The 27,390-nt window shown below is 40.3% G+C and overlaps 2 protein-coding genes across 2 annotated transcripts in view; one reads left to right on the plus strand and one right to left on the minus strand.

The window, feature by feature from the left end:
- The window catches only part of LOC110043119 (monocarboxylate transporter 3-like), a 40,571-nt gene that overhangs the window by 301 nt on the left and 12,880 nt on the right, over positions 1-27,390 (plus strand). Inside the window, exon 2 of the mRNA XM_089292284.1 lies at positions 16,910-17,532. Coding sequence (XP_089148410.1) covers positions 16,910-17,532 — 623 coding nt within the window. The remainder of the gene's footprint in view (positions 1-16,909; positions 17,533-27,390) is intronic.
- On the minus strand, positions 20,949-23,947 carry LOC149110397 (BTB and MATH domain-containing protein 42-like). The gene has a single exon (XM_089291003.1). It carries the CDS (start codon positions 23,657-23,659, stop codon positions 22,877-22,879), a length of 783 nt encoding a protein of 260 aa, XP_089147129.1. The 5' UTR covers positions 23,660-23,947; the 3' UTR covers positions 20,949-22,876.

Raw genomic sequence — 27,390 nt, forward strand, 5'->3', positions numbered from 1 at the left:
TTTTGTCAGTATGGCGGAGCGTCATTATTTAATCAGGGACGGGCAAGAATTAACGAACAGGTTGTTCGAAAGCGAATTAGCCCTAACCCACGCTTAAATCGTCCTAATCCACGGAATAAATTTATCCTTCGATTAAATTCTGTCCCTCGAAGTTCGATTAGTACTATCCCAGGATTATACTAAGGGTTAAATTTAACACACCTGGCGAGGTGGATCAATGAATGAATGAATGAATGAATGAATGAATGAATGAATGAATGAATGAATGAATGAATGAATGAATGAATGAAAACTTTATTAACGTGTCAAAGAAGTCTAGCCGAGGGTAAAAACCCTCTACTAATAGGGGACACTTAAAATAACTAGCTAATTTTAAGGAAAACGACCAATTTTTTAAGTTTAAAAGACATGTTTCGACAGAACTTCTGTCATCTTCAGTTGAATAAATGATTACAAAGCAAGTTGAATAATAAGTAGGCAAAAATGCTAATTAAGACAAATAGTAACAACAGAACGTGAAAAGGTGTAAATTAAAAGGATAATTTTAGATTTACATGGTGTAATTGCTGATTGAGGCAAGGTAGTTCTTTTTGAATATGGATAGCCTCCTTTATCTTGACTTGAAAGCTGGTAGTGGCGTCGCTCATTGTGTTCAATAGACTGCTTTCATATTTTAGATCACGCCACTACCAGCGGAAAGATTTCCGTATAACCCCATACATTTATTATGCATGCAGAATTATTAATTATGTATGCGCTCTATTGTTTTTGAAAACAATAGCAACTCCCTAAGGTATTGAATATATACATTGATAATCACTACTTACTGTATGAATAAAAGATTTGATTGCGCGCTGTGGCGCGCTATCGCGCGTTGTCTTTTCGCCGATTCTCTTCTTCCCCTAGCTCCTCTCTCCCCTCTTTTTCTTCTCCATATTACCCAGGCTCCTTACGGATTTTTTTCCTTTTTTTTCTTGTATCCCATCAGGTCTCGAACCACTTACCTTTCGCACACTTCTCGCTTACCAGTCTCTCTTCTACACCACTATACTACGAGGTTCAGTTGAGAATTACCCGTCCAAAAGTAATTTTTATTTTACTTGACTAGTTCGCATTCCAAAAACTTAACATTACAATTTGCTTATTCATGTGTTCAACGCATGTTGTACGCTGCACGAAAACATGCATCGCATGTGTGGGTCCCTGATGAATAAAGGGGGAGGGGTGATTTCTTTCTTTCTCCCAATCGCTTCTTACAGTCAACCACAGCCTAAACTTCGTAGACCCAGACACGGGCGCGCACACCCAGCGCATTGAAAATACATGATGGGAAGTCAAACGAAGTATGCCTCGTAAAGGAACATCCAAAGATCTCTTCGAAAGCTGCCTACAGGAATGGTTGTGGCGTCAGCACTATGGAGATGATCCTTTTGGAAACATTATCAAGCATATCGCCCACTTATACGAAGTGCGCAAAGATGCGTAAATTGTTCCTCGTACCACTGTATGTACAGTTCGCGATCTGATCGCCACTTCATGGAGGAAAGAAACAAAATACACAGCTTCATCGCATGGGTCTGAATTTTAGGAAGGAAATCAAGGGGAAAAAACGCGGAGAGACGCGGCAGGTAAGCTAAAATTTTATTTCACTTTGTTTACATTTACAAAATTCGTATAATAGTCGCTAACCCGCGCAACAGATTACAGCTAACCGCAAGCAGCCGGTTTTGCTTAGGCCTAAAACAGTATTTTTAAGCTTTTTTAAACTAGCGAACAGGTCTAAATCACTATTATTTTAAGCAGTTTTACGCCTGTGCTCAGTTTAAAAATACGGTAAATGCACCCAAAATTATGATATCTCGTTTCGGTTCTCCAAGAAATCGTTCCGTTTTTGTCTAAAAGTATGCGACACTTAAAAAAAAAATGGTAAAATTTAGAGTTATTCAAATCAGATAAGTCTCAAAGGAGCGCTATTGTTTTCGCTATTGTTTAGTTAAACAAAGAACTGTATGCATAATAAATGTATGGGGTTATACGGAAATCTTGCCGTCCGCTTTTTCATCCAATTAGCTAGTTTCCAAAAGGTCTAGATAGCAGTAGACATGTAAAGATTTTAAGGAAAACGACCAATTTTTTAAGTTTAAAAGATATGTTTCGACAGAACTTCTGTCATCTTCAGTTGAATAAATGATTACAAAGCAAGTTGAATAATAAGTAGGCAAAAATGCTAATTAAGACAAATAGTAACAACAGAACGTGAAAAGGTGTAAATTAAAAGGATAATTTTAGATTTACATGGTGTAATTGCTGATTGAGGCAAGGTAGTTCTTTTTGAATATGGATAGCCTCCTTTATCTTGAGTTGAAAACTGGTCGGCAAGATTTCCGTATAACCCCATACATTTATTATGCATACAGTTCTTTGTTTAACTAAACAATAGCGAAAGCAATAGCGCTCCTTTGAGACTTATCTGATTTGAATAACTCTAAATTTTACCATTTTTTTTTTAAGTGTCGCATACTTTTAGACAAAAACGGAACGATTTCTTGGAGAACCGAAACGAGATATCATAATTTTGGGTGCATTTACCGTATTTTTAAACTGAGCACAGGCGTAAAACTGCTTAAAATAATAGTGATTTAGACCTGTTCGCTAGTTTAAAAAAGCTTAAAAATACTGTTTTAGGCCTAAGCAAAACCGGCTGCTTGCGGTTAGCTGTAATCTGTTGCGCGGGTTAGCGACTATTATACGAATTTTGTAAATGTAAACAAAGTGAAATAAAATTTTAGCTTACCTGCCGCGTCTCTCCGCGTTTTTTCCCCTTGATTTCCTTCCTAAAATTCAGACCCATGCGATGAAGCTGTGTATTTTGTTTCTTTCCTCCATGAAGTGGCGATCAGATCGCGAACTGTACATACAGTGGTACGAGGAACAATTTACGCATCTTTGCGCACTTCGTATAAGTGGGCGATATGCTTGATAATGTTTCCAAAAGGATCATCTCCATAGTGCTGACGCCACAACCATTCCTGTAGGCAGCTTTCGAAGAGATCTTTGGATGTTCCTTTACGAGGCATACTTCGTTTGACTTCCCATCATGTATTTTCAATGCGCTGGGTGTGCGCGCCCGTGTCTGGGTCTACGAAGTTTAGGCTGTGGTTGACTGTAAGAAGCGATTGGGAGAAAGAAAGAAATCACCCCTCCCCCTTTATTCATCAGGGACCCACACATGCGATGCATGTTTTCGTGCAGCGTACAACATGCGTTGAACACATGAATAAGCAAATTGTAATGTTAAGTTTTTGGAATGCGAACTAGTCAAGTAAAATAAAAATTACTTTTGGACGGGTAATTCTCAACTGAACCTCGTAGTATAGTGGTGTAGAAGAGAGACTGGTAAGCGAGAAGTGTGCGAAAGGTAAGTGGTTCGAGACCTGATGGGATACAAGAAAAAAAAGGAAAAAAATCCGTAAGGAGCCTGGGTAATATGGAGAAGAAAAAGAGGGGAGAGAGGAGCTAGGGGAAGAAGAGAATCGGCGAAAAGACAACGCGCGATAGCGCGCCACAGCGCGCAATCAAATCTTTTATTCATACAGTAAGTAGTAATTATCAATGTATATATTCAATACCTTAGGGAGTTGCTATTGTTTTCAAAAACAATAGAGCGCATACATAATTAATAATTCTGCATGCATAATAAATGTATGGGGTTATACGGAAATCTTTCCAAGCGGACAAGGAAATCAAATTGGCGGACTTACAGTTTGTTGATTTAAGACTTTCCAAAATGGATGTTACTATTCTCTCACGGACAAGCCATCCCGCGTCCGGTTTTCCCGCGATTTTTCACAACACAGAAGGCCGGTGTCCGGCGATCAGCAAAATATATGTTTTACACAACGAGGGCGAAGCAACAAATCGTGAGAAATTTCAACATTTCCGTTCTCAGAGGTAGAAATCGTCGCTTACTAACCGCTGTAATGTTAAAGGAAAGATCGGTGGTTGAATTAAAAGCTTTTTTGGCTTGATAAAGGCGAGTATTATAATCAGAATATTGTTAAAGTTTCGTTTACTGTCGACCTTGCTTGTTCTTCAAAACGTTGTTTTTCTCATTCGGCAGAATTTATTAAGATAATCAATCTCCGCTTTCGCTTCTTTTCTTAGTTTATGGCTTTCCTCTTTTCTAGAATTTTCCCCTAGCCAAACTTACTTTATTAGCCCATGCGAATAGAGGCTATTCTAAATTTCGACATTAAATTAAAAGAAGTAAGGCTGAAAATTAGAACGAAGCTCACTGATTTTCCGCCTGATGAATGATTCAGCGAGCTTCGCCGAGCTTTATGTTACACAGATTTTTTATCACAACTCTAATTTTAATTTAAGCTTTTTTATTGGCTCTCATAGAAAGCAAATGTGGTTGAGATATAAAAATTGGGCTCTCTTCTTCCTTTTATTCAACAACAAGACACACACATATAATGAGGGTTCTGCGACATTTTGTGAGAGCTTTAATTTTACGAAATAATATTCTTAGGTATGAGACAATTTTCTTGAGTTATTTCATAACTGAGAGTCCTATTTCGTAAAACTAGTTATAGTTATCACTAAATCTGCCCCCGCTTTCTTTTATTTCTGCTGCTTGAAAACAGTAAGTATTGAACATTTTTGTATGAACTAAAAATTTTATTTTTTTTTTTGTAAACTATATCACTCATACTCTTCCGGTAACTTAGGCATCTTACCATGAATATGATCCAAACAATCAACTAAGTTAACTAAACCAACACATTCTGTTTAACTCATTCTATCACATGATATTCTTTGCATAACACTTTCACGATACCATTTACAGCAGAGCAGTCTACCATATCTCGTTAGAAAGGATGCGAAGAGTACTTTCTTGAAAAAAATTGGTTGCCTTGATGGAAACTAATATTTCTTTTACAAAAATTTCACTCAGTAGAACTTTATAGGGTAAAAAAGGTTAAAAAATAATAGCGAAACAAAAAATAAGTCAAACTATTCTGCTGTTCCGAAACAAACCGTTTGTCTTGATATCCGAGCAAACGTATCTCGAAAGCAGAACGGAAGTCGGAACGGAACGGAACGGAAGTCGAGCTTTTTTTTTTACCTCTTCTGTTTAGTTTGTACGTGGCACCTCTCCAAGATACTGTAGCTGCACAAAAACTTGACTCCATGTTCTATGCTGACGACTCTCAACTTTATATCGCTATAAATCCCAATGATTATTCTCCTGCCCTAGACACTCTTCGAAACTGCATTGACGATGTTATAAATTGGAACACTCTAAACATGCTCTTATGCAACCCTGGTAAAACAGAGGTCATCCAATTTACTTCCCGTTTTGCACAGCATCCTGTTCTTAATTGTTTTTCATTTGGCAATACTACAATCGAACTCTCTGACAAAGTACGCAATTTGGGTGTCATATTAGACAAGGAACTGAGCCTAAAACAACGCGTTAATGACATTTGTAAGAAGGCTATCCTGGTAATACGATCAATAAGCCGGATGAGAAAGTATCTCTCACATGACAATCTCAAATGTATCGTGAACGCTTTTGTCATTTTACGCCTGGATTACTGCAACAGTACACTTTACGGCCTCCCTAAGCTTGAGCATGATAAACTGCAGCGAATTCAGAACATTGCGGCGCGACTGATTACTGGAACTAAGCGGAAAGAACATATTACTCCCGCCCTCAAGGACCTTCACTGGCTTCCTGTCAAATCACGCATCGTTTTTAAGATCCTACTGTTAACCTACAAAGCCCTTAATGGTCTTTCACCAACCTACTTAACTTCTCTTTTTAACGCCTATAAACGAGCTCGTTCTCTTCGATCATCTGGCCAATCACTCTTACAATTTCCGGACGTGAAAAAAAGTACATACGGTCAAAGATCCTTTTCTTTGTACGCTACGAAACTTTGGAATGACCTACCTTTTTATATCAAACAGTCTGAGACCATAGCGTTTTTAAAAAGAACCTTAAAATATTTCTTTTTTGTAATAGTTTTAACCTAGTCATAGATTTTAATAATTACATCTTGTAGTTAGATTTTAATTCTTTTTAATCATATGCAATTGTAAGCGCATTGAGAATTCTAAATGCGCAATAAGAACCTAAGAACCACACTGACCTCGAATTTCTAATATACTTCAGAATTTGTTACGATACCTTCCGAGTTGTTTTTCTCCCAAAATCAATGGTCTTAAAATTCACCGTCTTTATTAACTTATCACTACTCACGATGAATTCGATAGCGTTGATCCTAGCAGTATGCAGGACACCTATCATATATGAACTCAGTGAAATGACCTTGCTCTCCATGAGTTCTCGTAGCTCAGTGGATAGAGCGCCCGCCCGGTGTTCGGGAGGTCATGGGTTCGATTCCTGTCGGGGACTCAGAATTTTTCTTTGTCCCACGCTCGTGTCATGTTGATTAATTCACCTTCACATTTCATTACCGAGCATAAAATTCACCATCTTTATTAACTTATCAATTTTCAGGATCTTTGAAATCGATTTTTTATTAGTTCATTTCTTTACTTATTTGCTTCCTTTGTGATGGTAATCTTCTGTTGTTAAGGTAATTCCTCTGAAATAAAAGTGACAATAGATTTTTGTTCAAACTTTGTCCACTGAATATTTGTCGTATGATAACTTCAATTTTGAAATAAAAAAGGGGGATGCCCACGCTCATTAAGGAGCAATGAGGCATTGAAAATGTCCCATTTTGGCATTATTTAATGCTTATCATAAGAACGCATTCCCAGTAATTGTAACATCTTTGTGAGCCCGGACTCATAAGAACACGCATTAAACTACAGTCAGTACAATGTGTCGGACAGAAATAAACGTTTTAAGTTTGATTCAGACGGAAAGCTAAATCCTTGATTAAAAATTTGAACCAAATTTCTTGACGTGGTTACCGACTGCAAAATAGAAAAGACCACAGTGTATCTGCTATTTTTCTTATTTATTCAATTTTCAGCAATAGAAATTAAATCAGTCTTTTCTCACGCAAAGCTTATGATTAGTTGATTACAATGACTGGAAAAAAAATTGGGGTGCCCGTGCTCGTTGGTGAGCTACAGCCATTTTTCAACTGACAGAGCTCAATATCAAGGCAAATCCGTCATGTTTTCAATGTGCGCGTGCACGAGCCCGCGCTAATGACGCCATAAATTATGCGCAGTAAGGATGCGCAATGCAAATCTGAGGAATGACCTTAAGGGAAGACCCGAGCCAAATCTGGAATCGATGGAAACGTCTGCGGAGCGGCCATCCAGATGGCTCTGAAGAGATTTCACTGGTCTCAGCGTGTCGATCGATAAGTACTTATAGCGGATCGATCGTGTTTTCGATGGACACGAGAACATCGCTCACACCAAGTGCGATCACAAACATGTAGGGAAGCGTACGAAGTCTCTGGTTTCTGTACACGGCGTAACAAGTTAGAAGATTGCCAAAGAAGGCCTGAAAATTAATAATAGCGTGTTATCACTATGTGAAAGAGGCGAACTACCTTATGTAAGAACCCCTGACGAGTTTATAGGCTATTAACAGGAGCCATAATCCGGGACGGAGACCGTAAGTCTTGGGATCCGCGCGCTCCTATGATATGGGACAATTTTTCTATTTTTAGAACAAATTGCGCGATCCTGACGTCATATATCCGCGCGGATCCACGCACATGTCGGGGGTTCTCGTGTGGATGTTGTCACGTTGCATGATCAAATGGTGAGAGTTGAGAGATTCTCTTGCGTATCTTTCACAGCGATGGCAGGGAATAAGACAGGGACTAAGAACCAGGGCGCTTATATGTAGTTTTATGCTCTGAGCTAACGGAAAAGGTGGGTTTTTCAGGGTCGAAAACAAGACTTCAATCTCGCGCTGGGAATGAATAATAAGATCTGCTCGCGCTAGTTGTAAGCTTACGCATATGTTTTTGTGTTTGTTCTGACTTAAGAATATAGCAAGAAAACTCTCTACTCTGGTATCGAGTTAATTTGTGAGTTTCTCGGACAATGGTTAATCATATCCAAAACCTGTTTTGATGGTTTCTTATTGTTTCTGCTTGTTTGGTGAGTTTGCAAAAGTTTTTGAAAGGAAAGTCTGACGCGTACAATCAGCTCATTTGCATAGTGCGGCTCGTGCACTTTCAAGTCCGAGTCGTTGTTTTCAATTGTCAGCAAATCTTGACAAAGATTTCTTTCGTTATCTTTTCTGCTGAGATGCTGCAACAAATTTCACGAACGCAAAAAAGGCTACTAACATCATGTGTGTTTCTTCAACATAAGCATAGTGAAGTTTTACACTGCGAAAATGGAAATAGACAAGGAGTTTGATAACTCGATCAACAAAATCGAAATGTTATTCGAAGTTGATTAAAGAAAGCGTCATCGTAACTTTGCTGATTATTTCTGCTTTATTGGCATATTTTCAGCTAAGCTTTTAATATGTTCTCAAACATTTATCAAGCTTAAACATATTTAAAAACTATAGAGTTATTGTTTGAGTCCGATGTACGCTTTCACACGAAAGTGCGGCGGAAGTACAATTTGTCATGTTTACTGACTGTACAAAACACGCATCGGCGGGCGCTCTCATTCATCGACAACAGAGAATTTACTGGATTTTTACACGAATAAAACTGAGCGGTATCTACGGACGTAAAGTTATTGGGCCTTAAGGAAACATCAAGCGTTGCTTACAATTCAGGCGAAACTCAAACTAGCAATTATTTTGTTTTACTTTTCGGTCGCGATAGACTGGCAAATTCCTCGGAAGCGTGTGGCAAGAGGAGCTAGGAAACTATGAGGTCCTGAAGCTCTGCTATATCTAAATATATCGAGCTAGTTTTTTGTTGTGTAATGGAAAAGCTGTTAATCTTTAACATATGTGAAATTTAAAGTGGAGTAATGTACAGCTCATGTAAAAGAAGCATCCGTCAGAACACAACTTGGTCAGCGATATATATCTAAGCTTAAAGCAGAACATACCCAAATTCGACACTGTCTTACTTCACTCAAACTGGAGCAGCTTACGACGAAAATACTTAAGCAAAATTCCAACAGACGTAAACGCGTTGAGTTGTGGGCCAAAAACATAAAAAATATCGGGAATTTCGGACGCCATTTCCCCCGCGCGACATCCGCAAAAATCCTCGCAGCATGTACGCGCGTGTGCCGCAGGCGATGGCGCAATTTGTTCTAAAAATAGAATTATTGTCCCATATCATGGGGACAACCCCAATACTAGAAATGGCGCGCGCTTACGGTCTCCGTCCCCGATTATGACTCCTGTTATTAATTATTTTTAGTGCCAGCGGTTTTCCAGTTATAAATTTCAACCTGCAACCTGCAACCTGCACCCTACAAAAAAGACCTGCCAGACAAAACGCGACCTCGTGGTTGCAAGTACCCGACACCACCGCGCGCCCTTGCTAAAATATTACCAGAGACCACCGAGCGTGCCTAGTTTCGTCAAATCGAGAATGCTTCCCCTATTACAAACGCATTTCTTACTTTTTCAACAAAAATTCTTTGTCCTTGTATGTATACACCCGGGGAATGCTAGGGTGCCTCCTCGAGTTTTGGCCTCTGGGCTAAAACCCTGCGGGGGCAACTACCAACACATTTCTTACTTTTTTGAAATTCCTTGTATGTGTACACGCGGGGAATGCTAGGGTGCCTCCTCGGGTTTTGGCCTCTTGCTGGGCCAAAACCCTGCGGGGGCAATGAAAGCTCTAACAAAATGTAACAGAAACCCTCATTATACATGTGTGTGGGGTTGGAATCTCGGCTCAGCGTGGATATACAAATTCGAAGTTGTTTAGCCGGGCTGTCGTAAAAACGAGACGCGCGTGGCTGCGTGAATAGAGCTTTAAACAGCAATGGAAACCTGAATAAAAACAGAGCAAATTTAACCACGTTTATATCACATGATTTCGCCAACCAATCACGAATTAACCCGGAAATTATTTTCTTGGCAGAAAAGTTGGCAAATAGTTGGTTTTGGTTGTGGTTTACGGTCTTTTGTCAAAATATCATGCCAAGTTTGGATGAATTAACACGAAGGTACGCGGTTGTTCGTAGAAGATTGCAAGACTCTGTCAAAATGATGGAAGCCTTCATGGGGAGGCATCAAAAGATGTACTTTAACATGACTTCCATACTCGAATCGTTGGAAGTGGTGGAACTTAACACAGTGGAGACAAAGGTAGAACAGTGGAAGAGTGTTATGTCAGATTAGAACAAGATCCTCAAAGATGAAAAGAAAAGAAAGAAGCTTCTGGGGGAAATTGATGCCTTGACAGCAAAAGCCGACTTGAGAAGCGAAAGGCGAAGAAACCAAACAGGAATCCGTCCTTATAAGAGGGAATCAGAGGAGTGACTCTTAAAACAAAGCATGCGCAATGAATGAGTTTTAGCGATGTTGGCCTTCATCCGGGGCTCTGCCTGGACTTTTAATCCCCGTAGGCTTTTTAATCGGCGTAGAATTTTTAATCGGAGTAAACGGATTTTAAATGTTGATTAATTTATGCTGATGTTAACCGGAAATAACGGTGCGAGAAGAAAGCCTGACTAGGGCTCGAACCTCGGCCTGACTTCGGTCGCTGGATATCAAGGCGAACTCGTTATCCACTTGGCCATCTCAACTTTCCCGCGTTGACTGGTGCCAATAGGAAATGCTCTATATAGTTGGGGTGTTACCGCTGGCCATCTGAAAATGCCATGTCGTCGCCGTTTGTTTTTACGGAGGTACATCCCACACGTCAAATAAACCCTGTTTTTCCTTTGAGTACAAGGTGGATTGTCTTGGCAAACTAACTTCATCAAATAAGAAGCTTTCCTTCGAAAACCAAGCTTGTACACTTTCAACTTCATTAACAGATAACTGATGTAACTGTAGCTCACCATCACAGCTTCAACAACTCACCCTAGATAATGACATAGTCATTATGACTGTCTCGTATTCATTAAAATATAAAACTTATTGGTGCACAAGAAACACTTACATCATTTCATGGCTGAAAGCATGAATGAGTGGGCTGATAGAGCCCTTTGATTCAACATCAGGACGAGACGGCTGGCGTGTCAGTTTAGCCCTCACAGCTTCTTTTAGCACATTATTCTGTGAAAATTCAGTCATAATTGACTGAAACTCTGTGTCAGAGACCTGGTTATTAGCTAGTGCTTTGGAAAGCAGATGTTCATTAGTTTCACGTTTTGCGATAGCAAGAGTAACAATTTTCTGATGTTTTTTCAATCTTTGAATCAAGTTTACTGCTGGCGATTATCAGACCTGACGAAACGAAAGCGAGACAGCCACCTTCACCACCTAATGGAATTGTGGCCGGTAAGCCAACCACAGACAGAGCCGATCCTAAGCTCGCACTTGAAAACGCTGCTGAGAGAATACTAGAGCCGCCAGCTTTCCAGTTAACCACCTTTTTTGCTCGTTTATATTTTTTGCAACCAATCGATGGTCGTTGACCTCCTTCCAAATGTCCTTACTTTCTATCCCATTGTTGTACATCATGTTGGGCGCACTTTCGTCAGGTCTGGGAAGACGTATTTTTCTGAATCCCCTGTGCGAACGGTGAACGGCTCTACGAACAGGACCTCGTTGTTTAGGGCGGTTGAAATCTCATTGATTTTTTGCAATCGGAAGTTGGAAGTTTTGCGTTGAAGCAATCCCGTATTTGCGTGTAGTTAGCAAAACGGTCGAGGACGCTTGGGCACTGAAACATGCAGCGTCTCGCCGGGGTTGGCTTCAGTGCGGCCAAAGGTGATGCGCTTGACCGCGTGCTCGGCCTTCATGGGGCTTAATATTTTTTCATTGTGCGTTGGGCAAAGGTTTCTGGCACGGACATTGTAAAACACACCGGTAAATAATTTTCTAATTTAAAAACTTCACCTCTGACCCCAGCAGCAACGTCATGCGCTATGCAAAGTTCAAAGCTGTCATGGCTAGCAGCGTCGCGCTGAAACAGTATCTAGAGGACCAGAAGATACTTCCAACCAGTTAAAAACATATTGCTATACACGATGGTTAGTATTCAGATGATGATCGGAGCCACAGTTCCTAACGCGGCTTTCATCGGCGGAAACTATCTGGCAAAGTATTTGTCTGGCGACGACGAAAAGGCCGCATTGGAAAGAGAAAAAGCGGCATAACAAATCCCTTGAAGCATATAATGCCGCTAGGGCCAAATGTACGCGCGACCGCACCAAGCTTTTTGATTGGATCGCAACCAACAGGGAAATCAAAGAACAAGAAAAGCAGAACTTCACGAACACCGATTACGCGTTCAAACTCTATAACCAGGCACACCCAGATCAGCCACTGATCCCCTCCCCGCCCCCCCGCCCCCCCCCCCCCCAAAGAACCCTCATTCTCTGACTTTTATCAACCCAGAGAGCAGCAAAAACAAGGCTAGTTGATTTTTGTGGGCGGCAGCGCGCTCGCTCTCGGCTATGCAGCTTGTGGTTTTCTTTGAACTTTTCGCGGGGTAACATAATGGACACCAAGTTCACAAAAGTCTACTACAGTCCCATGGGCTACTGGAAAGGCATCGCTGCCATCAAAAAATTAGCAGAAGCTGCGAAAGTACCTGAAGAAACTGCCAAGCAGTAGCTCTTCAAACAAGCTCTTTGGCGGATTTCCCTCCCGGCTCCGCGCTACGTTCGTCGCCCAAAATTCGACGTATGGTGGCCTTACACTTTCCGCCCAGCGGACCTTCTTTTTCTGCCAAACGACAAACTTCCCAGCGGCTGCAAAGTTTACAAATACGCGCTTCCTGTTGTCGACGTGGCCAGCCGTTACAAAGAAGCTGAGCTCCTGACCTCGAAAGACTCTGCAGAAGTTGCTAAGGCTTTTCAGTCGATTTACAAGCACAGCCCTTTAAACTGGCCACAGATGTTGCAAGTTGACCCTGGCTGCGAGTTCATGGGAAGTGTGACCAAAGAAATGGAAAGCTACAAAACATGTATTCGCCGTGGGCGCACTGAAATTCACTGAGATAAAACTATCGTTGAACGTTTCAACCGCACGCTCGCCCAGCACTATTTTGGTCATCAGTGTGCCGTGGAAATGCTCCTAACTTCTGGCCAGCGGTCGACTGCGTGGGTCAAAAGACTTCCCGACGTTGTTAGCGCTCTTAACAATGAGCCGGGTGACTAGTCTCATCGGAAAAAAACCAGTTGTCGCAATCAAAGACAAGGCTGTCACCTCCAAACCCTCTACGAAGTATTCCAGACCTGTTGTATTGAAAGAAAAAAAGCTCCTCCCCTCTCATTAATGTAAGATACTTCTATCAACCCGGTGAACTTTAAGGTGGGAGTAAAAGAGCTACAGACCCAATCTGGTCTTTGAAAGTCTACCATCTTGAAAGAGCTTTAACTAAACCGAATGAGCCTGTTGTCTATTATTTGTATGCCGGGCCTAAGCACTTTGTGCCTCCAAATACACAGCTTTCCCCTGCTAATGCCGTTCTTTGATATCTTTGTGCCCGTATGCCAGTGTGTGCACTCCGTCATCCTCTATCCAACGCTTTGTATCAAAGGGTGAAAGTGAAACCTTATTCACATGCATGCCATATATCTCGTGGTCCTCGCTGCAAAGAATGTTCATTTCGTGCCAGAATTGATTTCTCGCGAAAAGCGATTCTTTGTAGTACTCGTGCCTAACCTCTTTTCCCACCATATTCGTTTTTACCCCCTTGGCTTTCCTGCTATGTTTTTGGTTTTCTTCCAAGACTGAATACATTTTTGGCCTTATGGCAACTGCTTCCTTAATCGTCCTTCCCTGGCACTCATCTTTTATCTTGCCCAGAACCTTTTTATTTCTGTCACTGTAAAGCATGTTGTCTTTTAGATAGTTGCTTGTGTCATACAAACCAATGTCTTCCACCATGTCTTTGTAACGTCTTCCGTCTGGATATCTAAGAGAAGGCTGTTTGTGTCTGTGTAAATACGCTCGCCCTTCGGCCCTTCAAGTAATTATGGGAAAAGTCATACATCAAGATCTTGCTGTCCTCGAGAATTGTCATACCTGTGTAAACAGGCTTGTTCAGGAGGAGCTTGCTTTTTGTACATGGGTATGCCTCTCAAGTTATTTCCAAATATCTCATGTCATGCAGATGAAGGGATAGCCACCAAACTACGTATCTTGTCTGTCTCCCAGCTTCGAACAATCTTCACATGCTCACGCGCGGTTTCTCAAGTTCTCCATCGTTTTGCCGAACACGAAATTGTTCATCAGTTTGTAAAAGTTACTCTCGAAATCGCTTTGTTCTTTCTTCCTGAATTTAGTGTTCATCCGAATGTATGGCTCCATCAAGCGTTCTTGTTCAAACTCGATCGCTCTGTGCACCTTTTTCAAACACATCCCTTGTTTGAGATAAAACTGCAAGTTCTTCTAGTGGACCACGTAATTTGCTTTGTCCTCCAGCGTCAGCTCTATCTTCTCGCTTTTCGGCGGGTCTAAATTCAAGTCTTCCATTAAACTCTTTTGGTAAACCGACACCAACTCCTTTTCGATGATCTTTTTTCCGGCGCAAGTGGGTAGCTGTTATGTTCTTCGTGCAGTTCTTCAGGGTACTCCAGGTCCACCTACAGTATCCATCACTTCCTTGAATTTCCTCTCATTTTCATTATTTCTTCTTCTTTGGACATTACACGCTTCCACTTGAAACAGCTTTTTGGCAGTGGCAAGCTCATAGCCCAGCCGTAAAAATTATTCGTGTCTAAGTAAGTTGTATAATTTATTGGTTTGCCCGGGTCATATCATTACACCAGCGGGTTGTTCGCCTTTGCATGAATGAATGAATGAATGACAACTGTACTTAAGTTTCAGTCTTAATAGCTGAGCACAAGTGCTCTACTAATTGGGGAGACTAAAATATAACTCTTGCTCACCATTGAGATGCCTCCTCTGATTCCTCGCTCGATGAAAAGGTGCATTTCTTGATCTGCCAAGAGCTCAAGCTCCATGCCCGTCTTTTTCAGAAGAGCGTTCCAGCTCAAGCCCGGCGAACTGTAACAATGCGCAGAATGCTGCCCGTATTTTTCCATACATACCTTTCTAAAGTTTTCGAAAACACCTGCTAACAGAAACGCGTTTGTTGTTACGTACAAATCGTGAAAGTCACCAAGGTTTTTGCACCCGAATACTTCCCAAACTTTCTGCGCGTGCTCATACTCTTCTTCCGTAATGCTCTTGTCATTAAGCTTTGAGTAAAACGCCTCTTCTGCAGGCAGCTTTGCCTCACTAAAACACTAAAACTGAACATGTTTCCAGGCTGTTTGCGATCAATTGGTCAATTTGATCTCTTACTTTTCTCTCTCTTTGTGGGCCACTGGTTTTCTCTGTTTTCAATGGTAATGATTGCTTTATTATTTTGCAATTTTTTTGGGACAGCAAAATAGCTTCCTCCATGAAGTGGTTCGTATCGAGAAACATTAACAAATGCAGCCAGAATACCTTCTACCAAATTTTCATATCCACGCCGAGCCGAGACTCCAATCCCACACACATATATAATGAGGGCTTCTGTTACATTTTGTGAGAGCTTTAATTTTACGAAATAAGACTCTCAGGCATGAAATAATTCAAGAAAATTGTTTCATACCTGAGAGTCTTATTTCGTAAAATTAAAGCTCCCACAAAATGTCTCAGAACCCTCATGATATATGTGTGTGTACAATTCGTATCAATTTTGTAGGAGCCGTCGTAATTATCTCTTCCCTCCCCTAGTGCTACACCATTTTCTCCCACCACAGACCAGTTACAAACCGGTTTTACCGGCTTAATCCGAGGGTACTTACCATTTACATGAAAAAACCGGAAATTCCAGTTGGAAAATCAAATGGTTCGCGCCATTCCGTTAGGGAAGCTTCAGAAAATATGGGCTGTGATTTGAGGTGAAGCTATTTTTCTGCTCTTTTAAGTCTCTCTAACTGATGTGGATATACTTTATAGCGATTCCTTCTCCCGCAACGTCGCATGCAATTGTTTAATCTTTATGCCTGAAATTTCCAACCGGATGGTTTTTGTAAATGGTAAGCACCCCGAGTTTAATCGAAGGATAGTTAATCGAAGATTAAATCTGTTTTCAGGAACATCATTTTATCCACCGATTAGGTATCCCAGGAATAAGAAATTTAATCGCGGAATAACCGCTAACCTCGGGTTATCTTAATCGGCTTTAATTTCGAACAACCGGGGCCATGTGAAGAATATGTAGAAAGAAGAAAAGGATTAACGTTAGTCAAGGAAGTGGCACGAACTCGGACCACTCGATCCAGAGGGTGCAGTAACTATGAGGCCATTGCGCCTCTTATTGTTAGAATGTTGAGTGTTTGTTAATAAGAAAACCACTTGATCATGCACGACTGTGTAGAGCCTAAAGGCATCTACGGTCGAGTGTCGATAGATACCCTTGATCCCAACACTCGATCGACATCTCAATCAACACTCTATCTTGATTAATACTCGGTAGACATCTCGGTCAACACCTGATGGACACTTACCAACAGTCGGTCAATAGTCGGTTAAGTGTCGACCAACTCATATGTATCGACAATCAATGGTATGTCTGCGAAAATTAGTCGACTCTCGATCGACTATTGAGTGAGTGTCAACGGAAGTTTCGATCAAGTCTCGATCGAGTATCGATCTAGGGTATCGATCAAGTGTAGCGATCGACACTCCACCGCTGATGCTTTTAGTACACATGATCCTAGATACTTAAAGACGCCGTCCTCTCCACCCCAAATGGACACAACCACCACCCAGCTCCTCATGCTTCTACTGAACAGAAATTAGGGATATGAATCAATTTGAACTTCTAACGTACCACAATTTTCTATTCCTCAGCTTGGGTTGGTTCGATACAAATAGCTTTTATATTTGTTCTTGGCCCTTTGACCAGTGTATTGGTGAATCGACTTGGTTGCCGCCTAACTGCAATCACAGGTGGATTATCGTGTGTCAGTGGCCTCTTACTCTCATCTCTTGCTTCAAGTATCTACATCATGTACATAACTTACAGTGTTTTGTTTGGGTTTGGTAGCAGCTGCCTTTTTGTTTCCTCCTATGTCATAATATCACAGTACTTTGAAAAGTATCGTTCTATAGCAACTGGAATTTTAGCATCTGGAACGGGACTGGGTATTATTATTGTTGCACCAATCCTACAAGCCTTGCTGGACTCCTTTGATTGGAGAAAGACTTACCGCATAACTGCTGGGATCATTTCAGTTGTTTGTGTTTTGTGCTCGACATTTGATCCCACTGTAACAAATTCGAAGAGAGGAAAAAACCAAACCCTCAACGAGGAAGATGAAGACCTAGAAAGTCAAGATGAGCAGGAAGAAGGAACTACAGAAAAACCAAACAAGTGGATAGACTTCTCTGTGTTTACGGAGAAGGTGTATGTCATTTTGACCCTCTCATTTACATTGGCCTCGTTAGGACACCTTGTTCCAAGGTTGCACTTGGTAAGATTCTGCTATACGTAGAAGCAAGCTGTTTACACTAATATCATCCAGTGGCAGATCTAGGGGATAGGCCCAGGGTGCCTGGGCCACCCCTTTTGGAAAAATACTTATCAAAATTTTGGAACCCCATTTTGCAAGGGATCTTCATGTAATAAAGACGTCTGAGGGCCTCTTTATATGAGCCCGATGATCTGAGCGGGCTGGCGTGGTTACCGAGATAAATTTTGTTGTCTGTTTGAGATATATGGGAAATTTTAGCCTGGTCAACTTGAATGAACTCCAGAAACAAAACCTAAATGGTGCAACATAAAGTTGCATTGTTCGCAGTTAGCCTATCATGGGGGAGCAGGGGTGATGCAGTGATAAGAGCGCTCGCCTCCCACCAATGTGGCCCGGGTTCAAATCCTGGACCCGGTGTCATGTGTGGGTTGAGTTTGTTGTTGGCTCTCGTCCTTGCTCTGAGGGTTTTTCTCCGAGTTCTCCGGTTTTCCTCCCTCCACAAAAATCAACATTTCTAAATTCCAATTTGATCGGGAATTCGAGAGCCACGGGTTTGTCAGTCGTAAGACTGTTGTGTGTTACCCTCGTTAAACAAAGTTAATTTGTTTTATTTTTCATGTTGCAACAAGGACTGATAATGATAAATATGACAAAAAGTTGACAAAAGATAAAAAAATTGCTTAGATGAAGACACTTTTGATACCTCTAATTACTCAGAATTGCAGTACATTCAGTTGTATTTTGATTTGTCGTATGGGCTTGCCAAAGTACAAAAAGGCTCTAGAAATATTTAGCATCATAACCACTATTTGCCGCTAAGACATCATGGTATTTCAATGTATTAATTTTTAAATTAATATATAAAAATTCTCTCATTTTCTTCACGGCAGGTAAAATTTGCAGAAAGCCTCCACGTGTCAGCTGATGCAGCTTCAAGGCTTTTCATTTATATCGGTATCACCACATTTATTGGCCGATTGCTCGGCGGTTTCTTGTGTAGCATGAGCCGTGTAAATCCCTTATATGTGTTCATGGTTGGTCTCATTCTAGATGGCTCGTCTGCAATCTTTCTTTCTCGAGCTAAACACCATGGACAGCTTATTGCATTTGCCTTTTCCTATGGATTGGCAGATGGTCTTGTAATAGGCACTTTTAATATTACCATACTCTACTGTGTGGAGCCAAGTAAGAGAGCATCAGCATTTGGTTTAGCTGCTCTTTGCTATGGAACAACAACTGCCACTGGCCCTCCTTTGGCAGGTAAATTATTACTGTAAATATGGGCAGACTAGATAGTGTTATATCTACAGCAATGCATCTGTGAATTAATATATCAAACACTAGATACAGTGTTTCATCAGGATATCCAAACAACGAGAAGAGAGTTGAAAATATGCCGAGTAGCGGAGTATTTTTGAAGAAATTTGATGAGGTGCTTGGATAGCTGATGAAACATTGTCTTGAGTGTTTGATATATCTTCTCCATTGAAACAAAAACCAAGGAGTAACGGAGAGGTGAAATCGTCAAAATCTATGCTAGTTAAGACTGGGTATCCAAACCTCCTCCACGGTTGTGATTTTCTTTGTTTTAATGAGGTTGAGAACAGATATTAGATAAGTTTTGCCACTTTTATCAGATTAGATTCCCATACCCTAGTGGGAAATGTAGGTGGCCAGACTCGAACTGTGCCACGAGTAAAATCTTGTCACGGAAACTTGTTCCTTAACACGCACACCACTATACCACCGAGGAAAATGACCCAGTCTTTGTCACTATTTTGGATTTATTTCCTTGATTTAATAACTACGTGGTCGACTGAAATTACAATTACATAAAGCTAAATTACTAATAGCGCCGGGGTAAGTGGTTCTACACGCGAAAAGAGAAAGACAAACTAGCTATGTACAATAATGGAAAACAAACATAACTGAAACAGGCTGAAATTAAATGCTGATGAAATAGACTTACTCACCAACGATTCCGGGTTAAATCATATCTTGTCTTGACAAGTTCTTTAGCGATTTCTGATTTTTCGATCACGCGCGTTACTGAAATCATCCTATAGTGCTATTAACTGGCTCTTATAACAAAATATATCCTACGTGATATTCTGTAAATCACAGAACGAAACCTGATGATAGATACTTAGCTGCGCCTATATTGCAGCGGTCACACGAAAGAAGCAGCTAACAATGATTTGGAATACAGTAATCAGAGCATTTTAAAAATGAACCAAACATGGATGCATTGACTCCGTTTAAGTTATCAAATTAAAAATCTAACAGTTGCTCCACGCATAATAACACGTGGAAGAATATTTTGTGGATAACTAAGGCATTTGACATACTGAGTAAGACTAACCATCTCACATCCAACAAGTGCATAACTCTTTCATACAACCAGGAAAGTACATGTAGATCAAATAAATCTTGCTGATTTTGTGGCTGATGTCCACACTGCTTAGCCACTTAAATTATCCAGACCCAGCTCTTATTGCGGTGAAACTTATATTAAGCAGACTCTGCCCTCAATAATCGCAAACGTTTCTTCCCAGTAGATACTAACAGGGATCTAGGGGTTGCAGTGTTCCAGATAAGTAGAGGGTCTCAGGTAAAAAAAACCCTGCAAGGTCAGCCACAGGACCCAACATATTAATATTTGGTGGAGGCAGTGGGAATTCCTTGTTGTCACCCTACATTGAAAACCTATCTGGAACCTTGGGGTGTCCCCTTAGTACAGGATACACTGTTACAATCATACTATTTAAGATGATAATTTTTTATCAGATCTATCAGTTTCGTTTTCTTTATCAGTTCTTTGCTATAAATATCACCTATGATCTGTTAGACTCCTAATTGAGAAGTTTGTCATCAAGCAGGCAACAATAGACCAATTTCAATATATTAAAATTCAGCCTAACACAATACACGTCAGTACGAGGCTCTGGGGAATAAACCCTACAAACTCTGTAGTTATTCCCCAGAGCCTCGTACTGAAGTCTATTGTTTTAAGCTGAATTTCAATATATCAAAATTGGTCTATTGTGTTCAAAGTATATCTGGTTGGTTATCAGAGGCGAGTGAAGATACAAGGTAAGCTTCTCAATAATCGTGACTTCTTTTTCTTCCGTAGGTTTTATAACAGATCGTCTCCATACATATGTTCCATCTTTCATCATGGTTGCTGCAACAGAATATACAGCAGCAGCATTGCTTCTAATCCTCGTCTGCAACAAAAGGAAGATGCAGAATTACAACCCTTCAGACTCTTTAGAAGGCATGCACAATGACCATACAGGTGTAATGCTGTGGGAGACCCAGGTGTAAATCTCACTAAAAGGGAGCCTCTAACCTTTCAATCAGCAGTTCAAATGCCTTAGCTGGCCAAACAAATTGAGGGCTCTGATAAACAGTCATAACTTTTAAGACAACTTTATTCTTGTTTCCATAAAATTTACTGTGCATGAATAAATACATTAAAACAATAAAATTGGCAGCTTGTTCATCCATACTCCAGTGTTATAAGACTCGCACGCAAAGCTTACTTGAAACTGAGGTAAGCAACATAAAAATTCCAAAGACAGGAAGAAACTTCATGTGCATTTGGCAAGAGTAGCACATTTATTAAATGTAATTTACTAACCAAAAAAATATGAAAAACATCAGAGAACCACATAATATTGATCTCACTACATTGACATTACTGAAAATTTTAATTTTGTATGTCGCCAAAAATAGGGTTATTTAGATTTCTTCAAAGGTATAAATTGCTGCTTATAAAGTGATACAATGAAGTAAATATATTTTTGCACTCTTTTACAGTTGTTTTCCTAAATTTCTTTGGCTTTTTTGAGCACGCATTAAAAAAAACTGTCTTTGGAATTTTGCTCAAAACCTTAAGTCTTTTGCTTTGCTTTCATCAGAGCTTGGGGCCCTCAATAAAACAGTCTACCAACTACAACACCCCCTGGAGGGTAACAGGTTACTTCCAGAAAAATCAGGTGGGGGTGTGCGTCCCACTTCTGAAAACCCTTACCCTATTTAAGACCAAAATCTGCAATTTTCCCTACTCTATTTAATACCTGACCCAATACAAAATTACCCTGCTTCAGATCTGCCTTATAGTTCAAACCAATGTTAAAGGCATTGTGGAGGGCTAAGGGGGAATGGAATAAAGCCCTTTTAGAAGATGGTAGGGTAACCAGCATTGAAATACCTCCCAACAAGTAATGCAGTTTAGTCTTGTCATCATCATTGGCCAAAAGGAACTAGTAGTAATTACTAGTTCCTTTGAGGCAATAACTAAAACCAGAGTAAACTGTGAAAATTACGGGTAGGTATTTCAATCCTGGCTGCCTCAAAATTTTCCAAAAGTCACTTAGGGCTTCATTCTATGCACCCCTTCAATAATATTGTCTTTAATATCAATAATGATGAAAAAGTAGCTTTTCTAAAAAACATACCCAATAAGAATTCAAAACTAAAGTGCAAAAGCTATACCCTATTCGAGACCAACATAGCCAAAATCCGTAAATTTCTGACCAAAACGGCTAAAAAATCATAACCTTTGGGGCCACACATAGCTATATAGCCCATATAAGGGAGTACCCTCCCTAATACCACACAATCTGTTCTGCAATTAACGAATAAATTGACGTCAGTTTTTCATGTATCTGTGCTGTTATTGATCATGAATTTATTTTAGTATTGTATGTAATGTTAACATGGTAAGTTATGTGTCTTTCAGATAAATTTAAAAAAAGATCATGAATTTACTGATCTTGAATTCCTGTTATTGATCCTGTTATTGAAAATGATTTTGTCATAACATTGATAAGGTAGCTGTGGACCCACGAGGTGATAGCCAAGTGGATCTGCAGACTCCTTTGACAATGTTATGATGAAGTTCATTGTCAATAACAGGACAGATGCATGAAAAGCTGACATCAATTTGTTTTTTTGATAACAAACTGTCAAATTGTGCGCTCACACTCGTTGACACATTGCATTAACTATAAAATATCACATGCCTGTCCGTGACAATGAAAATTTGCCAATGAGCATGCGAGAATTTCTGCAGTTATCATAAAACATACTTTCTCTGAGGGTACACAGTTGATATACAACCAGCCTGAGAAAAAGAGATCTACTTCAGACAAAAGACATTGACATTGGAGTATAGAGCAATGGGGAATCGAAACAAGTGCCCCGGGAAATGAGAATTTGACAAACCGGAAATTTCTAAATGTCAAATGCCCTCAAGGAGTAGGGGATCACAAAATAACACAACACAAGCTAAAAGAATGTCAGGTAGCATAAACAGAGACTGTGAGATGCCTGTTGTTCAACGAACCCTTCTGCTCTTGAAACCAGTTTTAACTGTTTTAAGTGGCGACGGTGAGGCAGGGGTCAAACGTCCTCCACAGTTGCAAGTGTCCAAACGGTTCTCTAAGAATTTCACTCTTTCTTCCATTATCCTTAACCTGTTCTGCGCCTCAAGCTGTGAGTAAAACGCATTTGTCTCCATGCTGTCCCAACGCGATAGCTGTGATACGAAGGTCGTGATGCAACGCTGAACAACTTCCTCGCTCAGTTGATGTCGCTGGGACACTACTACAAACTGCAAAGCTTCCTCGCGTAATGTTTGCGCCGCAGATGAATGGTGATGCCGTGTAATAGTCGTGATTGGTTTGTATGTGTCGAGCACGAATTTCTCGCACCGTTTCTTCAGTTCATCCATTTGATATTCAGAAGATAATTCGAGCAACGAACAGCAATTTTGACGAGAAATGGCATGCTCGCAGTAAGGGTAAATAGCTCGAAGCAGGTCTTCTATCTCTTCCACTTTCTTCCCTGGAAGTGGAATTTCCTTCGCGTTCTTCTCTTTAAAGTTAGACGACATCATTGTCTCAAAGACGGGAGAAGAAATCGCCAAAATGGCTTTGTGAACGTGGAGTTTTCGCTCCTCTACCAACAGCACCAAGTCACTCATCTTCCAAGGTTTAGAGAAATCCAGAGTCGATTGGTTACATTCTGCCGGTCTTTTCTTCACTGGAGTTGTTGAGATCTCAGGGAACTCGTCGCAATCAGAAGAGGAGGACGCGAAATATTCTCTTCTTGCCGCCATTTTCAAAAGTCAACCTCGGCTGAAGATAGAGGTACTTGGGAACGAGGGTCGGGAACGAGGTTGTTTCGCGTCTCGTCCTGGAGTCCGCGTTACCCTTTGGTTGATTTATACCGCCATTAAGCGTCTTTTTAACAACATTTTGGCAAGATTTCCGTATAACCCCATACATTTATTATGCATACAGTTCTTTGTTTAACTAAACAATAGCGAAAACAATAGCGCTCCTTTGAGACTTATCTGATTTGAATAACTCTAAATTTTACCATTTTTTTTCTAAGTGTCGCATACTTTTAGACATTTTTTTTCGAATTTTCTATCTAAAATACGCAAAAACGGAACGATTTCTTGGAGACTTAGAATAATTCTTCGAGTTTTAGGTCTAAATTACGGAAAACCGAAAGGAAATATCATAATTTTGGGCGCATTTACCGCATTTGTAAACTGAGCGCAGGCTTAAAACTGCTTAAAATAATAGCGATTTAGACCTGTTCGCTAGTTTAAAAAAGCTTAAAATACTGTTTTAGGCCTAAGCAAAACCGGCTGCTTGCGGTTAGCTATAATCTGTTGCGCGGGTTAGCGACTATTATACTAATTTTGTAAATGTAAACAAAGTGAAATAAAATTCTAGCTTACCTGCCGCGTCTCCTCGCGTTTTTTTCCCTTTGATTTCCTTCCTCGAATTCAGACCCATGCGATGAAGCTATGTATTTTGTTTCTTTCCTCCATGAAGTGGCGATCAGATCACGAACTGTGCATACAGTGGTACGAGGAACACTTTCCGCATCTTTGCGCACTTCGTATAAGTCGGCGATATGCTTGATAATGTTTCCAAAAGGATCATCTCCATAGTGCTGACGCCACGACCATTCCTGTAGATAGCTTTCGAAGAGATCTTTGGATGTTCCTTTACGAGGCATACTTTGTTTGACTCCCCACCATGTATTTTCAATGCGTTTAGTGTGCGCACCTGTGTCTGGGTCTACGAAGTTTAGGCTGTGGTTGACTGTGAGAAGCGATTGGGAGAAAGAAAGAAATCACCCCCCCCCCCCCCCTTTTATTCACCTGGGACCCGCACATGCGATGCATGTTTTCGTGCAGCGTGCAACATGCGTTAAACACATGAATAAGTAAATTGTAATGTTAAATTTTTGGAATGCGAACTAGTCAAGTAAAATAAAAATTATTTTTGGAGGGGTAATTCTCAACTGAACCTCGTAGTGTAGTGGTGTAGAAGAGAGACTGGTAAGCGAGAGGTGTGCGAAAGGTAAGTGGTTCGAGACCTGATGGGGTACAAGAAAAAAAAAGAAAAAAAATCCGTAAGGAGCTTGGGTAATATGGAGAAGAAAAAGAGGGAAGAGGGGAGCTAGGGGAAGAAGAGAATCGGCGAAAAGACAACGCGCAATAGCGCGCCACAGCGCGCAATCAAATCCTCTTTTATTCACACAGTAGGTAGTAATTATCAATGTATATATTCAATACCTTAGGGAGTTGCTATTGTCTTCAAAAACAATAGAGCGCATACATAATTAATAATTCAGCATGCATAATAAATGTATGGGGTTATACGGAAATCTTTCCAACAGTATTTTAAGCTTTTTTAAACTAGCGAACAGGTCTAAATCGCTATTATTTTAAGCAGTTTTAAGCCTGCGCTCAGTTTACAAATGCGGTAAATGCGCCCAAAATTATGATATTTCCTTTCGGTTTTCCGTAATTTAGACCTAAAACTCCAAGAAATCGTTCCGTTTTTGCGTATTTTAGATAGAAAATTCGAAAAAAAAGTCTAAAAGTATGCGACACTTAGAAAAAAAATGGTAAAATTTAGAGTTATTCAAATCAGATAAGTCTCAAAGGAGCGCTATTGTATTCGCTATTGTTTAGTTAAACAAAGAACTGTATGCATAATAAATGTATGGGGTTATACGGAAATCTTGCCGGAGGTGCCGCGCTGGCCGTCGAGTTAAAGAAAGGAGAGCTAGAAACATTCACAGAATTGAATCCCTGGTTTCTTGTCCACGCGTTAGCCGAGGAAGCAATAATTTGCATAAAGGATCTATTTCAAATAACCTCTGCGTCGTTACACCTGCGAATATAAACAATCACTTATACATACATACATACATACATACATACATACATACATACATACATACATACATACATACATACATACATACATACATACATACATACATACATACATACATACATACATACATACATACATACATACATACATACATGATTTATTTGATAAAGCAGGTTACAGATCAATTGGCAAGACGTTAAGTCCTGATGTGGACCTGCACTATCTAAGATAATAAATTACAATAAGATCCTACATAATACATGATCCAAAATTTATTTACAATAGCTGAATAAATAATGATAGGTAAAATAGATGAATTAATAACAATGAACAGTAAAAATAAATAAACTAACGTTACCTCGACTAACTCCTCTCTTCATACAAATTTGTTCGTCAATCCACGTTTAACTTTCCTAAACTTTGCGGTCTTCAATTCTAGATCCGTTAGAAACAAGATCGAGAGCATTATTGACTACGTCGTAGAAAATGACATTGGCCTTTGCACCGTTACCGAGACCTGGTTAAATGACGCTGATTCCGTCAGCATTGCTCTGTTATCTGTGGCTGGTTATTTCTTCAAGAATTTTTCTCGACAATCGCAAAACCGTGGTGGTGGAACTGGGATTCTGTTCCGAGACTCTGTCAACGTTGCATTAGTCGATGGGAAGGAAAACAAGTCTTTCGAATATTCTGAGTGGATTGTTAAAGTGCATAATCGCTCAATGAGACATATAATAGTGTATCGACCTCCATATTCTTCGTTATATCCGGTTTCTGCCTCTGTTTTCTTTGATGAATTCTCTCAGTTTTTAGAGAATGTTGTTATGTGCCCCGAGGTTCTTGTTATCTCTGGAGACTTCAACCTTCATTTAGATGACCTCCGTGACAATGATACCAAGAAATTTATGGATTTACTGGAAACGTTCAGTCTTTCGCAATACGTATCCGGCCCAACCCATCTATCGGGTCATACCTTGGATCTAATTATTACTCGTTCGTCGGATGATGTTGTTCTTGCTTCTCCTAAAGCCACTTTTCCCATCTCTGATCATTTTATTATTCAGTGCCCTATTGGTTTCCCGCGACCAGCTTTATCTTGCAAAGAACTGACTTTTCGTAAACTCAAAAATATTGATATTGCCGAATTCTCAGCTGATATTGCCTCTTCTATGCTTTGTGCAAGCGTACACTGGGACAACATTGATGCCCTCTCCGACTGCTTTAACACGACCCTTAATGACATTTTGGACAAGCATGCCCCGCTTAAGACAAGGATTATAAAAAATCGTCCAAAGATCCCGTGGTTTAATGATGACATTAAACAACTCAAGCGTAAACGTCGTCGCCTTGAAAAGAAAGCCTTGAAAACTGACCTCCCTGGAGACTGGAATAATTACCATAGAGTTCGTAATCAGTACTCTGCATCTCTTAAATCTGCACGTGTGAATTATTACTCAAACCTAATTGATCAGTGTGCGGGTGACTCTCGCAAGCTATTTCGTGTGGTTAATTCTTTGTCCAGGGAGCCACTTGAGATGGCTCTTCCAGAGCACGATGATCCCACTAAGCTTGCAAACGAATTTGGCACCTTTTTCCTCAAAAAAATTGAAACCATAAAGGAAAATCTTGACAAGTTTCAAGT

This window comes from Orbicella faveolata, unplaced genomic scaffold (genome assembly GCF_042242905.1).
Source record: "Orbicella faveolata isolate gen_17 unplaced genomic scaffold, um_ofav_v1 contig_24, whole genome shotgun sequence".
NCBI classification, from domain to species: domain Eukaryota; kingdom Metazoa; phylum Cnidaria; class Anthozoa; order Scleractinia; family Merulinidae; genus Orbicella; species Orbicella faveolata.